This window comes from Aulostomus chinensis, chromosome 24, assembly GCF_037954235.1.
Source record: "Aulostomus chinensis isolate RoL2024-O1b breed Wild chromosome 24, RoL_Achi_v1.0, whole genome shotgun sequence".
NCBI lineage: Eukaryota > Metazoa > Chordata > Actinopteri > Syngnathiformes > Aulostomidae > Aulostomus > Aulostomus chinensis.
Window position 1 is genome coordinate 5,419,700 of NC_141343.1, and position 23,773 is coordinate 5,443,472.

Genomic DNA, 23,773 nt, shown 5'->3' on the forward strand with positions numbered 1-23,773 from the left:
CAACAGTGACAACAACAACAGTGACAAAAACAACAGTGTCAACAACAATGTCAACAATAACAGTGACAACAACAACAGTGACAACAATAACAGTGACAACAACAACAGTGACAACAACAACAACAATGTCAACAATAACAGTGACAACAATAACAGTGACAACAACAACAGTGACAACAACAACAACAATGTCAACAATAGCAGTGACAACAACAACAGTGACAACAATAACAATGACAACAACAACAATGTCAACAACAACAGTGACAACAACAACAATTTCAACAACAACAGTGACAACAGCAACAGTGACAAAGCAAAACAGTGATGACATCAGAGTGTCCAGCTTCTGGTGAGGGATGCAGATGTGGACTGACAGCCATCGATTTTAACCAGATTAAAAGCGATCTGCGCTCCAAGGCCCCACAAGTTGTGTGGTCCCTGTAATGGAACCCCCCTACCTGAGACGACCCCCCCAAGGAAAGAGAAACACAGGGAGGGAGGCAGGGAGAAAGAAAGAAAGCAAACAGGAAGAGAGAGAGCTGCAGCCGTTGGCCGCTCTGTGTGCTCTTTGTTCAGCAAGGTAGGAAAAACTTAATCCCTCGTTTCCTGTCCGATGATTTTTGGCAGAGCGAAAGAGAGAAGGAGGGAAGCAGAGGAGCGGAGGACGGCCGCAGGGAGGCTCGGCCGGGTGGAACCCTTGGAGGGGTGGGCCGGGTGGCGGCAGCGGCGGGCCGGCCCTCTCTCTGCCTGTCTTAGTCCCTCCTTCCACCTCCACCTGAAGCAAACCCACCTCCACCCATCTCTGTCCACCCTAGCCACCTCCGACCAAATTAAATCCACCTCCACCCAATTCCCTCCACCTTTAGCCACCTCCTCCTGCCTCAACCTGAACCAAGGGCACCTCCACCTGAATGAAGCCCACCCCCTCCCATCTCTGTCCACCTCCACCCGGGCTTCAGGCTCCATCCCACTCTTGTACAACTTTCTCACTGCTGAATTTGACCACAAACATGTGACAGGTATTCTGAGGGGGGAGACATGGAGGGTGGAGGGGTTTGTCATGTAGGAGTGCAGTGGGGGCCTGTGGGTGAGCAGGGGTAGGGTGGGGTTGGGGGGGTGCTAATTATCTGACATCTACGTAGCGCAGCCCCCCTCGGGAACAACACGCTGTTTGTTCTCCACTGGCGTTTTCAGTTAGCACCGTTGCTCCCCAGGAACAATCACTGTGTTGTTTTGCCATTAGCGTGATATGAATAGGGATGGGACAGCTTTGTGTAGGGACCCCCGCCCCCGCCCCCACCCTTGCGTCTATATCGCTGCTCACATGTCGTCGTTGACCAGGAATCATCTCTCTGCTCCTCTGTCTGGAGCAGCGTCCAGGACATTCTTCTGATTACTGCTGCACAGACAAGCTCATGTCATGTGACTAATTTCTGTCCATCTGTGTGTGTGTGTGTGTGTGTGTGTGTGTGTGTGTGTGTGTGTGTGTGTGTATGTCTCTCTCTCTCTCTCTCTCTCTCTCTCTCTCTCTCTCTCTCCAGTCCTGGTACCTGGGCGAGCTTAGTTCCATTCCAAGTGTCGAACGGGACTCCGATTCTGCCAACAAATGTCCACCAGAACTACAGCATAAGCATCATTGGTGAGCCCCTGGTCCCCGCTGAGACTGGGAACTGAGCAGGGAGGCCGGAGGAGCCCCCCACCCAGGGTGGATGAGTGGCTGGGTGGGAAGGTGGTGCAGAGCGAGCGAGCACTACGGGTGTCTGCAGCCATGGATGAAACCAGCAAAAGCAGTACGAGCTACACAATCTCCACTTGTCCCCCTCCCCCATCCCGGCCTGGCCCCCCTCAACGTCCCCCCGCTCCCGTCCCTCCCCACGATGGACACTGGCCGTGAAGTATTAGAGGAAAGAAAACAGCTTCAGGTCTGCTGTGTCCACACACACCCACCAGTCAGTTGTTGTGTTTGCAGAACTGTTCATTCAGATACTGTGATGTATAGATGCCTTAATGTTTTACTGCATGACACTCTAGTCTCTTAGCGGCTGATCCTATGTTTCCATGTTTGGGGAAGACGTCAAATCTCCAGTCTCTCTCACTCGCTCACACACACACACACACACACACACACACACACACACACACACACACACACACGTGAAGGGGTCTGCGCGGGAACAACCTCTGCCTGGTGGACGACTCTGAGACTCTCCCTCGTCAAGCGACTCACTGTGTACACCGTAGGAACAAAATAATTGTGAATTCAGAGTGTTTCTTCTTCCGTTTGATTTCAGTTTACTGTGATACGACTTTGTTCAGAGAAAATGTGGTTTTTTTTTTTATTCGTTACTGCTACTTACTTCAAGGAATTAATGTAAAAACACTTAAGGAAGAGTTGAGAACTCTTGTTGCGGTTTTCAAAAAACACTAAATGTTAAGATTGGAGCCCTCATTCAAGAATTTGCAACTCCTTTAAAAAGGATTTTGAAAAGACGGAGAATCTCGATGGAGGCAAGTGCAATTTAATTTGTGAAGGGAAGCTATCAGTCTGTCAGCCCTAGGACTCTAAAGGAAGGGGGATAAATATTAAATGGTTTTATGGGTAAAATGTTTAAGAAAATATTTGAATTTGATATCTGAGATCCGTCTCCTCACACGAGAGCTAGAGAGGCAGGGGAAGGCGGCTCCCCGAGCCGCGCCGACAACGACCAGCACTTCTTTGAGCCCCTCCCACCTGTACGGGGAGACTTTTTAATATTTATTTTTTGGGGGGGTGAAAAAAATAAATAATTGATGATGAGTAAAGAAATGAGACGCACCTAGTGCGTAAAAAGGCATTTCAGTTGAAAAATGTCCTGGATTAAATCGAGAGCGTTTGGCCGTCAGCTTTTGAAGCTCATGTTTACAAAAAAGACAAAAGTGGAAGTGATGGATGGGAATGTAGAGCGGGCGAGAGAGCGGCGCCACTCCGCGGCGGAGGAGCCTGAACGCCCAGTCCAGGTGGTGGTGACACCCTGAAATCTCCAGCTGTGCACGGCATGTTGGCAGCCATCGCCCCCCCGACCAGACGTATTTATACACAGAAAATCTCTCCAGTACTCTTAATTTGCACGACGACTTCTTGTCCACTTTACGTGCCTTGCCTTTGAATATAGAGACATCACTACACTTGTTTTTGCTGCATTTATCATCATAGAAAAAAGAATTAACATTTTTATGATAACAATTGTTTTGTACTCTGAATGAAATTGTTGATTTTTAACTTCATGTACTCTCCTATGTCACAGTTACGTCACATATCAAGGCTGTGTATAGTCGCCGTCAAGTTTGTAACCAAGCAGCGTTTCTTTTCTCAGTATTTGGGTGGTCTTCTAATAACCTGACATCTTTCTTTGTTTTCGATGCTCATTGCGCTCATCTTCCAGTTGCTATTGTGGAGGGTGGAATCCAGAATTATGAAAATTATGCAATACCAAGTTTTGCCTATGTAGGTAGTGCTTATAGATGCGTCAGTTATTAGAGGCTAGTTTGGAGATAGACAATATTGTAATGCATTTATTTTGTTGATATTGTTGTTTGTCGCTGTTGTTGTTGATGATGTTGTTGTTGTTGTTGTTGTGGGTGTTTTTCCTTTTTTATTGACCAAAGTGGGGACTGCTGTCTATGCAGTGTATGACAAGGTCTTTCTTTCTTTCTCTAGCGTAGAGGCCTACCGAGTGACGACGAGACGTGTTCCAGTGTATTTTGAAATCGGGCGTTTTCGAGGGAGGGGCGGTTATTTTTCTAGAATCTAAAAAAAGCATCCTTGGTCTTTGTACGGCTGCAAAGTCACTGATTGGTCTACTGTGACTCTTCCTTTCAACTTTCCACCGGGGGTGCTAGCATGTGACCTTGAAGGAGCTCATTTTTTCACCGGAGAGATGGCTTGACTTGAGTCAGACAATCATTTTGAGGAGTCCGGTCTGCCGTAGATGCTACGCAGCCACGGATTCCAGCAAATCCAGCGAACGCCACAGTCAGTTTGATCGAATACGCCGTCATCGAATGCAATTTCCCAGTAGATGCCTTAAACACACGAGTGAAGTGGCCTGTGACCTGCAAAACAATCACACACCGACTAATGCTGGTGAGTTCTGTCCAAATCAGCTCCAGACAGGCTCAAGCAAGCCTTTAGAACCTATTTTATAAGTAGAGGATTTGTATAAATGTAAATATGAAATGCACATATGTCAATTCCTGAGATCTCCCCGGCAGAGCCTCGTCGACCCCACCTGGACCACGTGGGGTTTCCTACGCCCTCAACATGTAGTGGCCCAGTCCAAGTAAAATAGAGCACTTAAGTAGCACGTAGGCAATCGTCTCCGCCCCCGCAGTGTTTAGTCTCCACCTCTCAGGCGTGTTCCAGGGCATTATTTCTATCAATCACTTTCAGTGTCAAGTCCAACTCTCACACCGAAGGAGCAACGATGCTGCTTTGACACCTTTTGCACTCTTTCCTTTCAATCGTGAAAGAAGCCTGAACCGTTTCCCTCAGAGTCGGCACGACCAGCAGCAGGAGGACAAGTGTATTTAGTAAACCCTCAAGTCAAGCTCAGTCTCTCCATCTTCACCCACCTTTCTAACGCAGGAGAAACAAGAAGTCACCCCGTTCTATGTGCACTGTTCTGTTGTCGAGTTCTTTTTTAAAGAAACAATTGTAAGTGCTTTGCAGCCTTTGGCCATTGGAGACCCCACTGAAGTGCATTGTCCCCAGGTGTGTGTGTGCGTGTGTGTGTGTGTGTGTGTGTGTGTGTGTGTGTGCGTGCGCGCACGATGCTGTCAGTGTCAATGGGAGACTGTAGATTGAGGTTAATATCCTGTCTGTCCATAGCAGTCGTCTGTGGGTTTGAACTCTGCTTTGGCAGCTTGAGCGTGTGTGTGTGTGCGTGCGTGTGTGTGTGTGTTTGTGTGTGTGAGAGATAGAGTGCCTCTGACTCTACACAATGGGAGAAGGTCTTTCTATTGATGAAACCTGCCGTCGGACAGGAGTTTGTACACTGTAATCTTTCTGGAGAGTTCTTCTCTAAAGCCCTCGTCACTTCCTTGTAAATCTTCAATTCTGGGGAAAACGAGTCAATTCCATTTTAGGAAAAGAAAGAATAAATTAGGGTTTTGTTTGTTTGTTTCAGAGGCTGGATTTGAGTTAGAACTCTCCAGGTTCCCCTGATGAATAGAATCTCAAGTGTTTCATGGCTTGTGTTCCTGTATGTAAAGTAAAAAAGGATCCACAAATATTTAAAAAAAAAAACAAAAAAACAACAGCAATGAAGGCTTTTTTATGATGATGATGATGGTTATTTCTGGTTAGTGCGTAGATACTTCCATTTGGGGAAAGCTTCATAAATATTTGAATTTGTTGTTCTTGCATTAGTGTGGCCATAGCGAGTGTGATGTGAATTATCTCTCCCTCTCCCTCTCCCTCTCTCTCTCTCCCTCTCTCTCTCTCCCTCTCTCTCTCTCCCTCTCTCTCGTTTGTTTTTATTTTGACATGGGAGTGAATTCTTGTCCAACAAGATCATGGATGGTGTGAGTGTGTTTTTGTAGCAGCTGGGAGGTGATGACACTCAACCAGTCGTTGAAAAAGAGGCCCCCGATTGCACCTGACGTTGAGTGAGAAAGCAGGGTAAACTAACTGACGAAAGTCCTGGATGGTGACGTCATCAGATACTTTTAAAGTTTCTTTTCAGAGGAAATGTTGCTTTTTGGTGCTACTTCTCACCGCATCTCCGATTGGGCTGTTGAGCTGTCATGTGTGCCGACGGCGCTCTGAAACTCCAGGAACAGTGACGTCAAGGCATCACTTATTATGCACTTTCCACGCTGTCTTGGCCTGACGTGTCCTTCACTCACACTACAAAGGTACTGTCCCTTCCAGCTGATGCGTGTGGACTCCGTGTGTCTGGGTGTGGTTTGTCGGTCGCTCCGCGGGCTGTGAATGTAACCTGTCAAAAAGTTCTTGAAAGGCGAGGAAATGTAATCGGTGTTGCAGCCATCGCGGGCCTGCGAGGAGGCGGTCCGACATGACCTCATCCTAGGAAGTATTACTGCATCCATGTGTGCCATCCTCAACAACAGGAGGACTTTATGCAAGCAGGACCCGAGGCAACATGCAACATGTGTGATTTTCCCGTGACCTGAAGGTCACACGTGCTGCCGGGACAGAGAGGGCGTATACGTGCAGACGAGGGCAGACGTTTTCACCCTACATGAGCAATACACACTCTCCATACACTGGCGAGCTGCTCGTCACTCAGCATCAGGTTGTTCGAAACATGAAACCAGCATTTTTACAGGATGTAACATTCACCAAAAGATAAAAATATAGCAATGCAGTGCCTGTTGAAGTTGTCCAAGTGTCTGTTGTATATAATTGTAAAATGTGATAGACTTACTTTCATATGTGACAAGAGAAGCAGCATCACACGCAGCAGAAAGTGGCGAGCTCATCTGGAAATGTGCTTTTATTCTGAAACTTGTTTGTGGTTCATTCATTTTCTGACTGTGTCGATGCCCTCATGAAGCTTGCTCCAAGTTTAGCCGAAATGGTCGTTCTTCTTTCTTTTTTTCTTTTGCTTTTTGGCAGGGCGCGCGCGCGTGTGTGTGTGTGTTGGGGGGGGGGGGGCGGGGGGGGCAGTGCTACATTACGTGCAGTGAAAGAATAAAAATGGACGCGTTTCCTCTGCAGGGCTGGTCGGTTTCTTTTTGGGTCTTGTGGCACTTTTACTTCCCTCTGCGCACACATCTCTACCTGATGAATCATGGAGGAACTCAATAAGGAACAACAACAACAACACCAACACGCAGAACGTAAACAGTCTCCAGTAGTGGTCGTAGTGACACTGCAAGTGTGTGCGAAGGTCTATGTATGTATCTGAATGTACACTTTAGAGGACTTTTTGGAAACTTTTTGTTCTTTAATCTTTCTTTGACAGTTTAGGAGCCGGAGGAGTCGAGTGAGCTGGTCAGCGAAGGCCTTGATTTCCCTTTTTTAATTGATTTCAAAGCGCCAAGCAGCAGGCGAGGCCTTCCAGCTGGTTACATTTGGTGCAGGGGCTAAAATTGCCACAAGATTAAAATCAGTGTAAATAAAGGCTCAACTTTTTGTGATTGTTACTGTTATATCCAGCCTATACTGCTAGCAGCTGTTTTTACTGCAGTCAATTACTGGAAGTGGATATATTTCCTATGCAAAACTGTTTAAACAATAAAATGAGCTACGCTACAAAAAGACGCTGGTCTCTCCTGTGCTGATTTATTTCCTTCACTGATATTTTTGACGAACGTGATATTTACGATTGCAACGTGAGACCAACTATAAACGTCTGACTGATTTCTGGCTGGGTTGTTCAGGAACTCTGAGGTGTACTGAAGATGTTCAGAGGTCGGCTCAAACAATAAAGATGAAGATGTTTGTTCTCATTCGGGGGGCTTTTTTCATGGAGCCGCGTGACTCGTGTTCCTCCTGGTGGATTCAGGGGGACGGAACAGAAACTCCTGAAGACTCGGAACCCCATCAGTGTCGCTCTTCTGCTGTCACCTCCATGAGAGCAGAAGGGTGGAGGAGCAGATGAGGCGAAGGACCAGTATTTGACTTACGTCTTAAACTAATTGGATTCCGGCGATTCTCCGAAGTGCGTCTGTGACAGTGTTCCCTGAGAGCAAACATCAGTTCCGTGCCCCGACTCTGATCCCATGACCCTGCGTACCCGTGCTCCACCGTGGCATGACTGAGTTAATCTACAGTAATACCTCAATCCCCGAGGAATGAGGGACACTCTAAAGTGTTTGGACCAGGGCAGAACCACTTGGGGGGGGGGGGTCACCTGAGGTAACACCCATGTGGGTCAGCGTGTCAAGTACGTGAAGCTCTGATCTAGTAAGCCCTTCTAATGGGATTGAGGACACTGGAGGAGGCAACGAGTCGGGCTAAAGCACCAATTATGTCTCATTACTGGCCGATGCGACGGCTCAGGCTTCAGCAGGACTCGTCCAGACAACAACAGGGGCCGTCAGCGGTACCCACGGTCCCGACAGTAGGGCACCCCCCCCAAGGCCAGACAGGGAACTGCAACAGTCAGAGAGGAGCCCACCTGGCCTTGAGGATAAACCCCAGTTCATTAAAGAGGACCAGCAATGTGGCACGCTGATATAAAATTACCCAAATCTATAATGGTAATCATTATGCCATTTATCAAAATTGGCCAGTTGAGTCAACATCTGGCTTCAATAGCGAGCTGTAGGTGGTGAGGGTCTGGCAGCGTCTTGCACCCTACATATTTTCCACTCTTTTATCAAGGCCTTCTGTCAGTGATTTGACGAGGCTAAATAGATGATGATTTGGCCCTATTATGTTTCGCAGGGCTCAGGCGAAGGGGATTTGTTGATTGCCTTTGTGTTTTTCCTCCTTCCACCCCTATGGATCCAGGAGAGGAGCAGCCCGGCCTTGTGGTTCTCTGCCTGTGCGTCTGAGGGGACGGAGGAGGGGGAAGAACAGCCAGTACTCTCACACAAACTTGTGAGTGCCGAGGCTGGACTGGTCTGCTGGACGCCGGCCAATGCCAGCACAAAGAGCTCTGTCACATCCACCGGTTTTATGAGGGGAATATAATATTCATCTTGTGTGCTGCTACAATCAGGTGAACATGTCATCTGGCGCTCTCATCTTTGGCATCAAAGTGTGAACGTAAACGCAGCTCATCCGGCAGGAAGGCCGCATGTGAGCAGCTCCATCGCTGGAGGGTTAGAGCTGAACCAAGATTTCAGTTCAAAAAGGAAGCAACGCATGAACCCGTCAAGACTTACGGCAGGAACATCTCCAGAAACGCCGTCAGTACTTTGTTGCTTTCATCAAATACTGCAGTCATATTGATGTGATAAACAGTTAGCTTAGCTTAGCAATAAAAGCCCGGAACCAAGGCGTCGGACCAGGTCTGGTTCATTTCAGCCACCTTTGTAAATGTGTCTGGACGGGTCTTTTTCTTTAATTCTTTCTCTTAATCCTTCGTCAGACGCGACCTACCTGTGGAACACCTTGGGATGTCATTTGCTGGACGCCGTGGTTATCATGGCTCTGCATTCCTGAGTGTTGGCTGGCGCTTGAGCAGCGGCAGACTGGACGGATGCTGACGTGGCGTCTAAACCCCCTGCAGGGCTGGAAAAGCGTCAGCAGCGCCTGAGGGTTCTCCTCATCGGACAGAATCCAGGAAAGAGTTCCTATGGCGATGATGTTGCATGTGCGGCGTTCTAAGAGCCTCAGAGATTCCTACAGCAGGAACCTTCATGAGCACCACTGGGTTCCTGAAAACAAGTGAGGTGACAACGCCAGCGAGGACAAGAACCTCCATCGGCGAGCAGAAATGCAGGAGAGCGGCGTTCAGGGAATAAAAGACGTTTGTGTGAAGTAGTCTTAAATTGCGTTCTCAGCTTTGTGTATTCCCACACAAATTAGCATAAATTTCATCGCGGCGGACGGAGGCCGCAGCGTGTTGTGAGTGGATGCTGAGGTGGAGCTGCAGGCCGCGCACACTGAGGCTCCTTGTTATCTGGTGAAAGCTCTCTGGTGTACAGCAGCTGACTGAGAGGGTCTTAAGATCGTGGGATTTGTTCTCGTGTTAAAGCACGTCAGTTAGGATGTGCAGCAAAGAAACAGGTGTTGAGTGGTGGAGTGGGACGGAGCTCATGTGTGCATCTTTGTGTTCCCCGGTCGTGTTGTTTGTGCACACATAGGGTGGGTGTGTGTGTGTGTGTGTGTGTGTGTGTGTGTGCGTGTGCCTGTGTGTACATGTGTGACTTGACAGAGGGGTGGGGGTGCTTTATTGAAAAGTGCTCCTCTCCTCCCCTGTTCAACATGCTGGATTAGCACCAGCAGTTTCCCATGGAGCCGTCCCTCCCAGCCCCCTGCCCCATTTGCATAAGGCGCAGACAGGCGGAGATGTGACAAACAAACCTGGCACACACAGCACCGGCTGCCTCCTTCACATGAACTCGCTCCTCTCTGCCATGACAGCAGCGAGAGGAGCGAACCCACCTGCACGCACTCTGGGCCGTGAGTACCTGCTGTCCCGAGTGCAGCGGGGCTGCGGTGTGCGTGAGCCGGCCTCTCTTCCTCCATGTGATCACCGTGATTCACAAGTAAAGGAATGCGAAGGGCTGAGGAAGGTGAAAAGGGCTTTCATTGCTCTGTCATTTGGACAAAACTCCCCTGAATCAAAGCATCCTCCCCCTCGTTTTTCTCTTCCTCCGCGATGGTAATGTTCACCTTAAAACATCTTTACTGTACTGTGGCTACAGAACACAGCTCTCTGCACTGTTGTCCGGCCGCCAAGTTCCTATCAAGCTGCTGATTTATGGCGCTTGATGCATTCCTTGGCCCTGGCGAGGAGGCAGTTTAGCTGAAATATGAGAAGAGATGCAGAGAGAAGACTGGGAGAGAAAGAGTTTCAGTGCAGCCTCAACGCTGCTGCTGCAGCGGCAGTGCTGCTTTTTGTCTTTCAATCGTAAAATGTCTCAGCAGCAAAGTGTGCAGGTGGTCCCCTGATTGGGGGTGTGAGGGATCTGGAGGACCCCTGGGTTCAGAAATGGGACATTCAGGGGGAGAACGCAGGCTCCGTCCTGCGGGATGAGCCAGCGCACCTTCACTGACCAGCTGCCTCCTTCTGATTCAGTTCAACACACGTGTGGAAAAGTTCATGCATGTTCATGTAGGAAGAGAGATGTACAGTGACAGGGCGGTGCCTCGGGCTGCTGACCAGCGTTAATTAAGATGACTTCACCATTCATTCATGCTCTTTGTGAGGCCTGTTGGAAAGTGGGTGTACACCAACCCCCCCCCCCCCCCCCCCACCCATCTGTGCTGCACCCGCCACACCAGCGCTCGCTGACGCTGGAGGAGGACCGGCTCTTGCCGTCATCTTCTTCTTCAACTGGAGTTGGTTTTGCTGGTGTGTTGCTGACCGGCGGGGGTCAGACCAGCAGGACCAGACGTGCGAGGTGCGTGGATGAGGCGTTGCTGTGTCTGCGCTTCGGTTACAACAGTGTGATTACATGCTTTATTAAGTGCTGAAGTGCTCTGCCTGAGTAGAAGCAGATGTCACCACAGGCTCGGTCCCTGAGAGAGCAGAGCCCTATCCCTGGTCACTGTCCCAGCCTCCTCGCCGTCTCGCGTCGCCACGGCACGTCAGACATTTCTCTGAGATCCAAAACTATCTGCTCCTCTCTTGAGCAGCAGCAGCCATCTAGGCAAAGATTTAATAGGAGTATGAGAATAAACATATTGATTATAGGATGATTAAAACCAGACCCCCCGCCCCCCCGCCGCCTGCAGCAGATGACCATATAAAGGAAGCTGCAGGACTCTGAAGGCTTTTTTTCTCACGGGGATTACTTTAACACACGTTTACCTCATTAGCGGAGACTCTGAGACTTCAGCCACGTTTGAATAGAAACATCTGACAGTGTACAGCGCACCCCCCTCACACACTCACACACACACACACACACACACACACACACAAGCACTCTTTAAAGTACACATGGGAGTGCCGGAGTCCTCATCATGGCGGGTTTCACCTCAGGTGAACTACCTGAAAGCCAGAGGGACCCGTGCTGGTCCCTGGTTGTCACGTGTCTCCAGAGATGCTCTGAGTTGTTGAGGGAAGCTTTCGTTCAGCTGTGGCTCCACCCACTTTCCTCCAGAGGTGTCAGCGCTGCTTCATGTGCAATTTTAGATCCTTCAAAACCAACACAACTCATTTCCATGAAATCAGAGAAACAGACTGAAACTGAAATATTGCATAAAAAGAGAAAAAAAACATGAATAAAATATCACATTTGCGGTGAGCGGTCGTTCCAGAACGTTAGTGTTGGACTCACAGTCGACAGAAGAATGAATGGATCTGGTTCAGGCCGCTCAGCTAGCTTTGCTGCTGCGATGCTAACAGACGCTACCGTTTGCTGGTGTATCTGAAGTGGATGAGTTATTAGGGTCCTTTGAGACGCACTTGGATGGTTCGGCGCTGGCGGTTTTCTCTGCGCTGCCACATATTTGAGATCTTTTCTTCTCCATATGTTCTTTTAACACCGTTCAGGACTGATAGACTCCAGGATTCATTATCACTGCACATCTGTAAGTGTGTGCGCAGATGTTGGTGCCTGGTTGTTGACGTGTGTGCAACTATTGTGCGATGGCACTTTGGCACCTGCGGTACATTATAAACGCAAAGGCTCAGATAATAAGCTGCAGGTGCAAACAGGGTGTGTGTGTGTGTGTGTGTGTGTGTGTGTGTGTGTGTGTGTGTGTGTGTGTGTGCGTGTGTGTGCGTGTGCGAGCGCCACTCTCACATTAGCTATCGTCAGGCTGGCCTCCTCAGTAGAAGCTCCTTCCTCCAGGATTGGCTTCAACAAAGACACTCACACTGCCGCGCGCGTGTGGCTCTGTCAATAATTATTGATGTTAATTACGGCCATGATTAGGCTAATTCCTTTATAGCTGTGTTGGCAGGTATGCTAGGTAAAGATGGGCTGCTGGAGCCGCCACAGGAGGGGCTTCTCTCCCTGACAGCCCAGAGTCGAAGTGACAGCCAATAAGGAGGCAATCTACTTCATGAAAATCTAATTATGTGATGAATGGTGCGACGTATAGACTCTGGCACGCTAATATTGAACCCCCACCTGTGAAAACACACGCTGGGATAATTGTTTATGTTTGAGGAGGGCGCCGACTTCATTTCTATAAGGCTGCAGCAGTGCTGCGCTGGTCGCATTTGAGATAGTTTCCCCCCGAGCCACAGCATCAGATATCGGCAGCGTGTCTTGGTTGTGCCATTCGGAAGAATGAAGGGGAGGAAATAAAGTTGCTTTTTGCAGCTGCAGAAGATTGATGGATGAAACTCTCATCATTGCAGCTTTGGAATCCCTCACCTGCTTAACATTTACTCTAGTTTGTGGCGAAGCCCCGCCATACTCGCCGTTAATGGCTTCCAGACTTAATCTTGGCCAAGGCACATCACTGGGATTGAGCGAGAATTCCCTCCTCTGCAGCTTGTAACTGGGACTGACTCTACGAAGGCATGTTTGTATGTTTAAGGAAGTACGAGTGATACTGCGCAGTCTTCTTGGTTTACAGACCTCATGAGCAGTTTGAGGTCAAAGCCTTTCGGCGAGAGCTGATATGATGAAACTGCTTGGCTGGCTCACACATCCTCTTCACTATTTTAAGGTTTGTCTTCTGGGGTTCAGGCAGTATTTCAAGAAGAAGAGGCATATTCTGCTTTATATTAGCAACTAAAGGCAGCGTTCCCCCGAAGCTGAAGAGTCTCGTGAAGGCAGGTAGCCAGGCAGGATGCAGCATATGGCAGTGTGCGTTCAAACCTGGCAACAAGCGACGGATTAACAATGATTTCCTCCAAATGAAACAAAAAAAAGGGGCTGCAAGTGTAACCTTCACTTTCATGTGCCCATGGGACCGAGCACGACAAGAGAGGGGACTTTTGATTCTTCCTGCTGCATTTGGAGAGACTGAGCGTGCATCGAGCTGTCGGAGCTTCACATCCACTTTCCCATATGGCGCATGGATCTGGGCGCCGATCGAAGGATGAGACAAAAAAGAAGAGAATAGAAAAAAAGCCGTCCCATATGTGTGTCTGTTTCTCTTCATTAATTCGTGGCCAAACAGCAGTCCCTCCTCAGCAGCTTGATTGAAATTAATGTTGGGAATGTCGAGACAGAAGCAGCTTGTTCACACAGGAACGTGACATCACAAAAGATTTTGACATTGACTTGAAAAAAACAGGGACATTTCAGAGAAATTTGTGATGCTTGGATGGCGCCTACACAAATATACGCCTAAATATGTGCTCACTTCCTGTCAGGCTGCAGGTGAGCGCCACTGCTGACAATCACATCCGTTTACACGGAATTCCTATCGATTGTTCAGGTTATTGATCACCTCAGGTGACTCACGTCTCACAATGGCCACTGTAGTTGCTAGGAGAACATTTCATGTTTCTACTTTCCAGAACCAGGACTGGAACCAGAACCTCAGTGAAGCTGAGAACCAAATAAGATAGTTCTAGGTGGCTACCCCCGCGTTGTGGTCCAGGGACGGTCCTGGTTTGGCCTAAAATACAAAAGTGAGTGAGTACAAATGGTGTATAAAAGTGTGCCCATGAACTCCGGACTCAAAGGTGCAGCCCTGTTTCACCCCTGGTGCTCTGAGTCTCCAGCCCATCTCACTCTCCAGAGTCCCTTGGCTGGAGAACTGGACCCCGAAATACGAAGTCCTTCACTGGGCTCAGGACTCGTTCCTACCTGAAGAGGACCGTCCACCGTTTTCCTGCTGAGAACCACGACCTGGGACCCAGAGGGGCTGATCCTCACCCAGCCGCTCCATCCTGGGAGCCGAGCCTGTCGGCTGCCACCTCAGAATATCAGCGTGTGTCATTGCTTTGTCTTTTTTTTGGGGGGGGGGTGGGGGGGTTACACATTTGGTGCCTCTTTTAAAAAAAGAGGGCAACTAAAAGATGAGAGCAACTAAAGATTCACGCTGAGGCCCCCACACACTGACAACCCCCCCATCCAGACGGTGTCCAATGTGCTGTCGCCCTCATTCCTCCAGAGGTCTCCCACCTCCACCCTGTCTAACCAACCCAGGCTGGTCGTACAGGCCACACCTAAGCTGAGGTGATCCATCAGAGACTGATAACCCAGAACGAGCTGCCAACTCGCCACATCAGAGCCATAAAACCGAGCTCACGGTCGCTGCACTCGCACAAGGGATTCTTTTCTCCTCGGCTGCTTTTTCTTGGCTGTAGTTCTGTTTGAGCATCTCACCTGATGCTGAAGGAAGTCAGGTGATTGAGTCCACCTGTCATCAAGTTTCACTAAAATAGATCCACACCATCTCTTTGGGGTCAGGAAATTCCAGCATCCTAACCCCACCCTCAGGATCCAGAGGGGTCTTTGTCAAGGTGTCCCCTGACTGGTGGCCTCCAACTCTGTCCTAGCACGAGTGTGTGTGTGTGTGTGTGTGTGTGTGTGTGTGTGTGTGTGTGTGTGTGTGTGTGTGTGTGTGTGCATGTGCGCGCGCGTGCATGCTAACATGCTAGCTCTGTTTGTATGGATGGGGCAGAAACACCACAGAGGCCTCCGTAGGGCCTCCACTCCTCCCCGGGCCAGGAATGGACCTCTAACCAGGGCTGGGCCTGACGGGGAATACGTTACAACTGATCTGATGTCAGATATTCCCTGGAAACGAGTAGCTGCCAGCAATATTAAGGTTAAAGAGCATTCTGGTGCTAGATCTGCACTTAGGGGCATGTTGTAGCTGGGAGGAAGTAACACCAGCAGAAGGGGGCTAGTGTGCCGCCCTGCTACCCCCTAGCCACCCTCCTCCAACTGCCATCTGATGTGAGGTAACATGTGAGGGCGAGCTTCCATCTGTCCATGGTATACGCTAGCAGAAGGTGCAGCTAATGAGGCTTGATTTGCTGCTGCACCTGCCTCCAATCTGGGGGGTGATGGTAGTGGTGGAGGTGGTGGTGTGTACTGGGGATGCTCCAGCCTCCTCTCCTCTCCTCTCCCCCGCCACCCCCACCCTCTCCCCCTCAAGGTGTAATCATTGGTTAGCTTGTATGGGAGCGCCTGCAGGTTGATGGACCCTGGGAATTCATTAGGAAGTAGGTGAGGCCTTGGGTTGAAAGGGCCTTTTGACCTGCCTCCAAACACTCTCACATTACAAAGCTCAGGACTCGGAGAGGGAGGACAGGAGTCGGCCGGCCGTCCGTGTGTTTCTGCCTGTTGTTTAGATGAGACCCCAGCATCTCCAGCTCCAGAGCCGGTGACTAGTTTATGACTAAAACAAGACGTAGCGGAGCTGAAGATGAGCTGGTTTGTCCCAGATGGCGTGAGGGGGAGGTGTTATGTCCACATGTTAAATGCGGCATGTTTATCCCCCGTCTCTGTTCCCTGTCACAGATACCATTTGACACAAGAGCTCTTCAGGGGCCAGTTATTCCAGGCCATTGAATCCAGATCAAAACCAGCCTGTGTTCTTGTGACTTCAGCTCCCCTTTTCTTCCCAGTCAGTCCCTCACTGCTTCTGGAAGCGAGACGGAGACAAATCCTCACCGCAGCTCCGTATGAGAAGCCACAAATATGAGCGGCCCGCTGGAGAGCTGCCGGCGACCGTGACGTCCCCCCGGCAGCACGCCGGTCCGCGTGGAGCATGCTAGCTTTGTGCTGCGAACATTTGGCAGCAAGGATGCATCACTGATGTTAGGTGGAGCTGAGCTGTACATCGCACATTATTGAAGCACAGTGAGCCATTTGTTAGTGCTCCCGGCAGATATTGATCATTGATTGGAAATATAGCCATCAGTCTGATGTGCCTCTTCTTCTTTGCTCATCATCTGTCATTAATGATGTGAAAACACTATGGTAAATATAAAATTACATTTCAAAATAAAGAAAAACTATTCTCAGTATTTGCGTGTGTTTTTCAGCATGTAAAAATCCTACATACTTGGTTTTATACACATCATATCGACATCAGTCATCAGCCAAAGCAACTCGTAAAATTCGGGTCAAATCCGGTATGGAGGCTTGATTGTGGAGGAGAGACCAGCAAAACTGAAGTACCTCTTGGGCCTGAGTGTCTTTGTCTTTGTTGTTAAGTTACCCCATTGAAGAATTGCTAGATACATCTGGTAACTAGCTGTTAACTCAGCATTAACTAACAGCTATTGATGTGCCCTTGTTGTCAAATCTTGCCATTATTTTTTAAGATGGACAAGACAAGAGGAGAGATTTGTGGCTTCGTGTAGAACGTTTATCGAACTCTTCGATCTATGCGGGATGCTTGTATCGTCTGGTGATGTCACGGCGATCCTGCTGATGACGTGATGTCATTATGTTTTGTTTATAGCTGAAGCTGAGCGGAACCTGGTTCTGGATAGGAACTTTAACCCCCGACATTTGCATCCTGGTCTTCTCACTTCACGCAGAACCTCTCATGAATACTGAATGGTTCCAGTTTGTTCAATGGTAACTTCCTGCAGTATCTGACCAGACAGTGAACTGATACAATACACACTCCCAGCATCTATAAATAATGTGGTGGCTCCTCACATCCTCGCTGGGTTCCCTGAGAGCTTTTGTCAATTAGAGCTTCGTCACCAAATGAATCCAGCAGATGAATCCCAGGCCTGTGCTGAAATCACGAGCCAGCTCCATGGGAAAAGAGTTTATGCTGCGAGTCTGAGAATGCTGATCGTCCCATCGGGCTCATTTGTTTACTTTCAAATTCCCTCTATTGTGGGTTTGGAATCGGAGTAATGTTTGTGCTTGCTTTGGCCAAGAGGGAAATCACTGGAGATGAGATTAAGAAAATGGATACTGCCCTCTGCTGGTGGCAAATATCATTACTGTTTAAATGAGCCATGAACCACAGAAGAGGAGAAATCATCAGACCTGGATACATGATGATCTCTGAGTCAGTGTGTGTGTGTGTGTGTGTGTGTGTGTGTGTGTGTGTGTGTGTGCGCGCGTGTGTATATCCCATATCTCCTCCAACACTGTGAGAGATGACAGCTAATTTTGCTCCACATCCTCAGACCAGATTAACAATTGTTCAACATTTACCAGGCAGGCCGTCATAAACTAATGGAGTAATTGTCCAAAGCTTTTAATGACCACTGCAAATCATTCATTAAAGCAATGCATAAATCCCATATGCTTCCTTTTCCTCCGGCGTATGGGTAATGGCGCTCCATCCCGGCGGCTGACGTGGGTCAGATCTCCAGGCAGGTGGTGGGAGATGGAGGCAGATGGGCCGAGTACGCCACCACTGAATCTGTGAAGTTCTCTCTTCACTTTCAAGCTGCACCGATGGGCCCTTGAATTATTACCGGGCCCCCCATTCATAATTACCCTGGGCCCTGGCGGGGACCAAAGCCCCACTAATGATGCCTTTGTTGCTGCTGATCTGCGCCGCACAATCGACAAGAGAGGACGTATGACTGGGAGAGGCGGTCCCTGTTAGAGCGATAACGTGCCTGTAGGGCAGCCTCTCTAAAACAATCACGCACCGTTTCAGCTCCCCCCTCGTTAAAGACGAGTGCTCACATGGGGCGTGAGGCTGCGCCTGCGTGTGTGTGTGTGAGAAAACTTGGAGGTCTTCCGATTCACCAGTTCCCACAGGCGAGATTTAGCTTTTTGATTTTCTATGTCACTTCCACCCCTCGAACACCACAGACTCTCCATAAACGCTCATAAATATTGTAAACGCACCACCTTTAGGCAACTTTGTTTATTCTTTTTCATGTATACCCCCCCCCCCCCAACACCGTCTCATTGGGAATCGCTCCAAATGTTGGACCTTCATGCAGAGACTGGGTTAGCTGCTCTTTTCTGGGCTACTTCGTTTGTCTTTTGACACCAAGTCCTGCACTTCAGCTGAAGACGCACAGCCTGTTAGCTTGTTGTTGCTAGCACGTTGGCCTCAGCGATCTGGGTCAGGGTCAGGCCTTTTCCAGGCTCTAAAGGACCAGTGTGAAGCCCGGTGTCAGGGTCCACTGAAGCGGGGCCCTGAAGGATGATCAGCTTTTTTTGCCACTGAGTTTGTTCTCAGCAATAATCCAGAGTAAGCCGTGGTGATGCGGACACCCTGTCGGACTGCCAGTATACGTCTTCCCTGCACCGCCATTCAAGTAAAAAATAAACAAAAGCTGAGTTGCTGCATGCTGAGGTGGAACTCGACAAAATCCCGAGACTGAATGCCCACTATTTTACTCCCGCCCTCTCCGTGTGGCTGCTCCGGGACTCCGTAGAAATGCGTGTTTGTATTACATGGAAAGATGAAATGAGCTGGAGCTAAAAGTTCCTCATTGTTCCAGAAACCATCTGATAAGCAGAACACTGAGATCATGTTTTGCTAGAACAAGCCTCCTGCCTCCATCTGCCCCTGTCAGATCTCTCCCACCCTTTGCAAGGCACTCAAATCACTTAGAGACGATCACATGAAGGCTCCTAATTTTGTCCCGACTACTTCTCCTCTACCTGGGACTAAATTGGAGCAGAGGAATGAGGAGGAGAGGGAGGCGAGGAGAGAGGAAACAGGACAAGAAATGAGTTGCACCTGTGCTCTCCTTTTAGATTCAGACTTTCATTTGATGATGATGCCAAATAGTAACACTGTCCACATACAAATTCCTCTCTGATAGGAGACAAGCACCATTTTCTTTGAGAATATGCTCTCGAACAGCACTTGAGCCACTGAGGGGATTATTTGGCAGCTCCTGTCATCTTCTCAGGAACTCTGGCAACATGGCGGCACGAGCATCTGTTTCTGGCTCATGGTGGCGAGGAGGGAAAGACTCCTTTTGCACTTTTTGGATCCACTTTAAATGTCAGATGCGATGCCTGTAATGGCTCTGAAACAACACGAGGTGAGAGAGAAGGGCTGCTGTTTGGTTAGGAGGAAGTCTAGCAGTCCAGTGTGCCGCCTCTGAAGTCTCAGGCGTGTCAAGTCTGTGTGACAGAAATAGAAACTGGTGACTTTTAGCAGGAATTCAAAGGAAGGCACTTTTAGCTTTGCAGGTGCAGTTTACACATTCAACCTTTGATTAAAGTTTGACTTCTTGAGTAGATTTGTTGAGGTTTCCATTCATGCTGAACTTTGTTAAAGGAACATTTCAGACAATTTGGGAATCCCTGCTATTGTTCATTCTTCCCAAGTTGAGCTGGCTAGCTTAGCTTGGTCTCCGCTAGCAGCTGCTAGCTTAGCTTGCCCTCAGCGCAGTGTGCAACGGAGTAACGATGACCATTTGCCCTGCCTGCACATGAAACAGAAGAAGCGTATCTTCCACACTCCTTCATGTGGGACGGTTTCAGTGTTAATACATACTGACGATGATGATTTCTGAAATATGAACTCATGGAATCTTACGGCCAGCCCTGGTGCGTCCGACACAGGGAATCTGGAGCCTTGCTCTCATCCTGCTCTTTGACGACTGTTGCTGAAGTGCCAGGATGTTGTCAACCTTGCACGCTTCCCCAAAATCAAATAATTCAAGTTTTGGTGCACGGCGGTGAAGATGTTGCAGGAAAACTGTGAAATTGACAATGTCTGCACGGCTCGGCTGGCTGATTATATTGAAACCAAGATGCGGGAAGTCAGCTGTGGAGGAGCCTTTTATGGGTTTTGGCATGTTGGAGAGACTGTTTGCAGCCAATTGTTCAAAGGGAAGTGAGTAAAGAGCACTCAGCGATGCAGTGAGCTGCTTTAGAGATCAAAGCATTTGTAAAGTGTGATATGTGAACACTCAAAGAAACGACGTCAGCCTCTGAATCCAGAGAAATCCTGGCTGTTGTGGAACTGAGATGTTTGGCCTCATCACGTGACTGAGGGGATTCAAGTCCTCACCTCTGGCCTTCCTGCTCTCAGTGAAACGCGGCTTTAAAAAAACTCCACAATATCAAAAGTGACTAGCTCCTCTCTTTGGGTAGCACTGGATTAGCCTCCTCCACTTCTGCCTGTTTCCTTCCATCCAGGTGCATACTGGGAATCTTGCCATGTATATCCCTCGGTGCACAACAGTACAGCGCAGCTGTGGAAGCCACCTAAATTTGATTCCTCTCGTTGTAGCCTAGCAACGGTGGGTATTAGCGCGCACAAGCTGGATGGGTGCAGTTCTGGTGCCAGAGGCAGGATGGGCGCCTGGCTGCAGCTCATTGGCAGATGACATTGAGTGAAACCTGGCATTCTGAGATTAGGGGATCAGATGCTCACAGCGCTCCACGCAGGAAGTAGTATGAAATGTAAAATCAATGCCAAGAGGGCTTGACAGGTTCTTTACACTTGACGGACAGATGTACACAGATACGGCGTGCATAATGTTGTTACACAGCACATAAACCCACATTACATCAGCTCCGCCGTAATCTACTTGGATACATCGCTCAGGCAGTAGTGTGCTTTTTGTAAGAATTTGTCCTCTGAAATGAAAAAGCAATATTTGCTCCCGTAAATGAAAGCAGGCGTTTCAAAATCATCACCAGATCTCAGTCTTGAGAGGGAAACGTGACCCAAACTTTGAGCAGATGTTCTGGCTTGTTTCCAGCAGACGCACCTTCCTAATGTCACCTTCGCTGCTGATTTACTTTGAGTCAATAAAATACTGTTTCATGTTGTTATGTTGGGAACTCAGCAGGCTTCCTGGCACCTCGCTCCTCTCTGACTTCTGTACCACCAAACCATCCATTCCTGCTCAAATCCAGGGCTGCCACTTTGAGCAACACAAAACAGGAGCAGAAATTCTCCCCCTTCACCCAAAAACTGCTCTAGACAGCCACACAATGCACCTCCTGTGAATTTAAAACACAAGTGAGAAGCGTTTCCACTGGCTGGAGGCCGCTGAGCGGGGGAGGCGTGTTGGCAGCTACGTGAGCTTCTGTTTGCTAGAATACCAGATGCCTCACGCCACATGCTTCAACCACTTTGATTTCATCTCTGTGCAGTTGTTGATCAGATCTGTCTCTGTTTGACGCAACCTGCCTCCCGTCTCCCTCTTAGCTTTCATCTCCTCCAACCCAGGCAGGCAGGCGGGCGGGCGGCCGCGGCTGTCTTGAGATGTCACCCGGTGACGTGCAGTGTCCATCTGGTATATGTTGTAATGGCTGGGTGAATGAATGGCCAGCCACTCCACTGCTTCCTTTATGGTGCTCAGCAGTGGCGCTGTCCAACTTTGATTCCACAGTTATTAGGCAATTGAATTCCCCACTGAGACGACGGCCAGAAGAGAGGAAGAGAGAGACACACACAAAGAGTGTGAAATCAGTGCTGGAGAAGGTGCCCCCCCCACACACACACACACCCTAATCAACACATTTAAAAAGATTCACAGCAGCAAACACATGATTTAGAATCTGAGGTGTTCAGTTGTTGGAATCTTTGCTCGTAGCTGTGATGGAGAGAAATTTGAGGCGCTCCGAAGGTCACGTGACAGTCTAAGAACACACGAGGTGGCTAAACCTCTGGGGAGTTTCCTTCATCTTAAAAACTATCGACCGTGTCCCTCTGAATTTAAAGGGCTCTGACTGGATCCCATCACAAGGGGATTAAAGAGGAAAAGGGCAACTGGGATCACTTGGAGAGCGGACCCCTTCCACTTGAGCCAACACTCAAGCAGGGATGAAGTGGAGAGGCAGGGGCGACCCAGAGGGAGAGAGCTCAGGGGGAAGGGAGGCACAGGGAGGTGGCATAGTTTGGATTCCCAATATGTGTCCGGGGAATCCGAAGTGAGGCCAGATGGCACGGGCCTGCCGGTCTTTGGGAATCACAGCATACGGCAGTGGGACGCATGGCAGAAGGTAGCGGGAAACAGTGCCGGGGTCATCTCTTGATGTTGGACGCTCCCTGGAGCGGTTCCTTCCATCCCTTTGAACAAGAGAGCATCTCCACACAACTGTGCCGCTTCTCTGCTTAATGCGGCAGTTGACTTCAAACGCAGCACTATTCCCTCCTGCCCGAAGCCTCCTGAGTTCCAAACATATGTTATCAGACCTGATGAAAACACCGTGCCAATAACATGCCACTGAGCGCCACGCATGGACATATGTGTTCCGCTTCCACCGCAACTTTCATCTCTCATGATTTCATTTGAGCGACTTGAAGCTGCGGCAGCTACATCACGAAGCCTCCGTCCTGCCGGTGTTCAGTCTGGAGTCAAGCACAATATGACGGCAGCCAATTATGTCTGTCAGCTCTCTGAGACAGATGTCCAATATAACCTGGTTAGCACTAATAGGCCCGGTTTTAAACCGGAGTAATTATTCATCGTTCACACAGCAGTAAAAGGGACGCGTGCTAATACGTGATGCTGACTGTGTGTGACAGGTGTGAGCAGCAGCTCACTCTCCTGTGAAACCTCTCATCTTGGGAGTGACCATTTCTGCTCTGTGCCACGGACGCGACGGCAAACTGAGCCTCTTCCTCTGCTTCAGTCAGAAGTGTGTTGTTGTCGTGTTTGTGGTTGCGCCTCGATATCTGTGTGTCGACTCAGATCCCCTCGTAACTCTCATTAATGGTCCATCTGTCATCCTGGCAGACGCCCACTGCTCTGGAGTGGCTGTGATTAACATTTAATCTATAGGGTTTGCTCGTGAAAGCAGGGCGATCGCTCTCAGCCGCGATCGATTTGTCCGTTGTGTTCGCAGTGGCTCAGCACTTCATACGACGCCGTTGTTTTCTTCATTTCATAAATTGCCACTTATTAATGTGGATGTCCCAACTGTGGGATTCTGGGAGTCGTCCAGGCTGCTGGGACAGTTGAAGTGATTTTACTGATCTGGAGTTCGTTCTGTTTCTCAGCACGGCCGAGCGGCAGGGGAGTGCGGTCCTCCCTGGCGTGACACATACGTGTGAGTCTCATGTTGGTTGAACTCTTCCAGAGGTCTTGAAACTGTGCTGCTTCTTTATGATCCCGACAATAAACTGGCACACTGGACTGTTTTTGTGCCCAGTGCATGCTGGGATGCATTGTTTAATTATGCTGCCTTCGTCCTCAGCTCTCGTTTCCTTCGGTGTGAACAATCAGCAGGTTTGAATCCTCGTCTGTGCGGCCACGCAGGGAACCCTTATGAAATGATATGAGCCGCCGTGCTCGCGGTAGCTTTACATACGTGTGGTTGGCTCGATGATGTTAGCGATCATTGTGTTTGGATACATGTTGGATGAAGA

General features: G+C 49.1%; 1 protein-coding gene across 7 annotated transcripts in view; it reads left to right on the top strand.

Moving 5' to 3' along the window:
* LOC147238470 (nuclear factor 1 B-type-like) overlaps positions 1-6,656 on the top strand; it is a 59,223-nt gene extending 52,567 nt beyond the window's left edge. For all 7 annotated transcript variants that reach the window (XM_086197298.1, XM_086197301.1, XM_086197302.1 and 4 more), the window contains one exon: positions 1,545-6,656. In XM_086197298.1, the coding sequence (XP_086053424.1) occupies positions 1,545-1,677 (133 nt within the window). In that variant the 3' untranslated portion in view covers positions 1,678-6,656. The remainder of the gene's footprint in view (positions 1-1,544) is intronic.
* Positions 6,657-23,773: the final 17,117 nt, after the last annotated feature.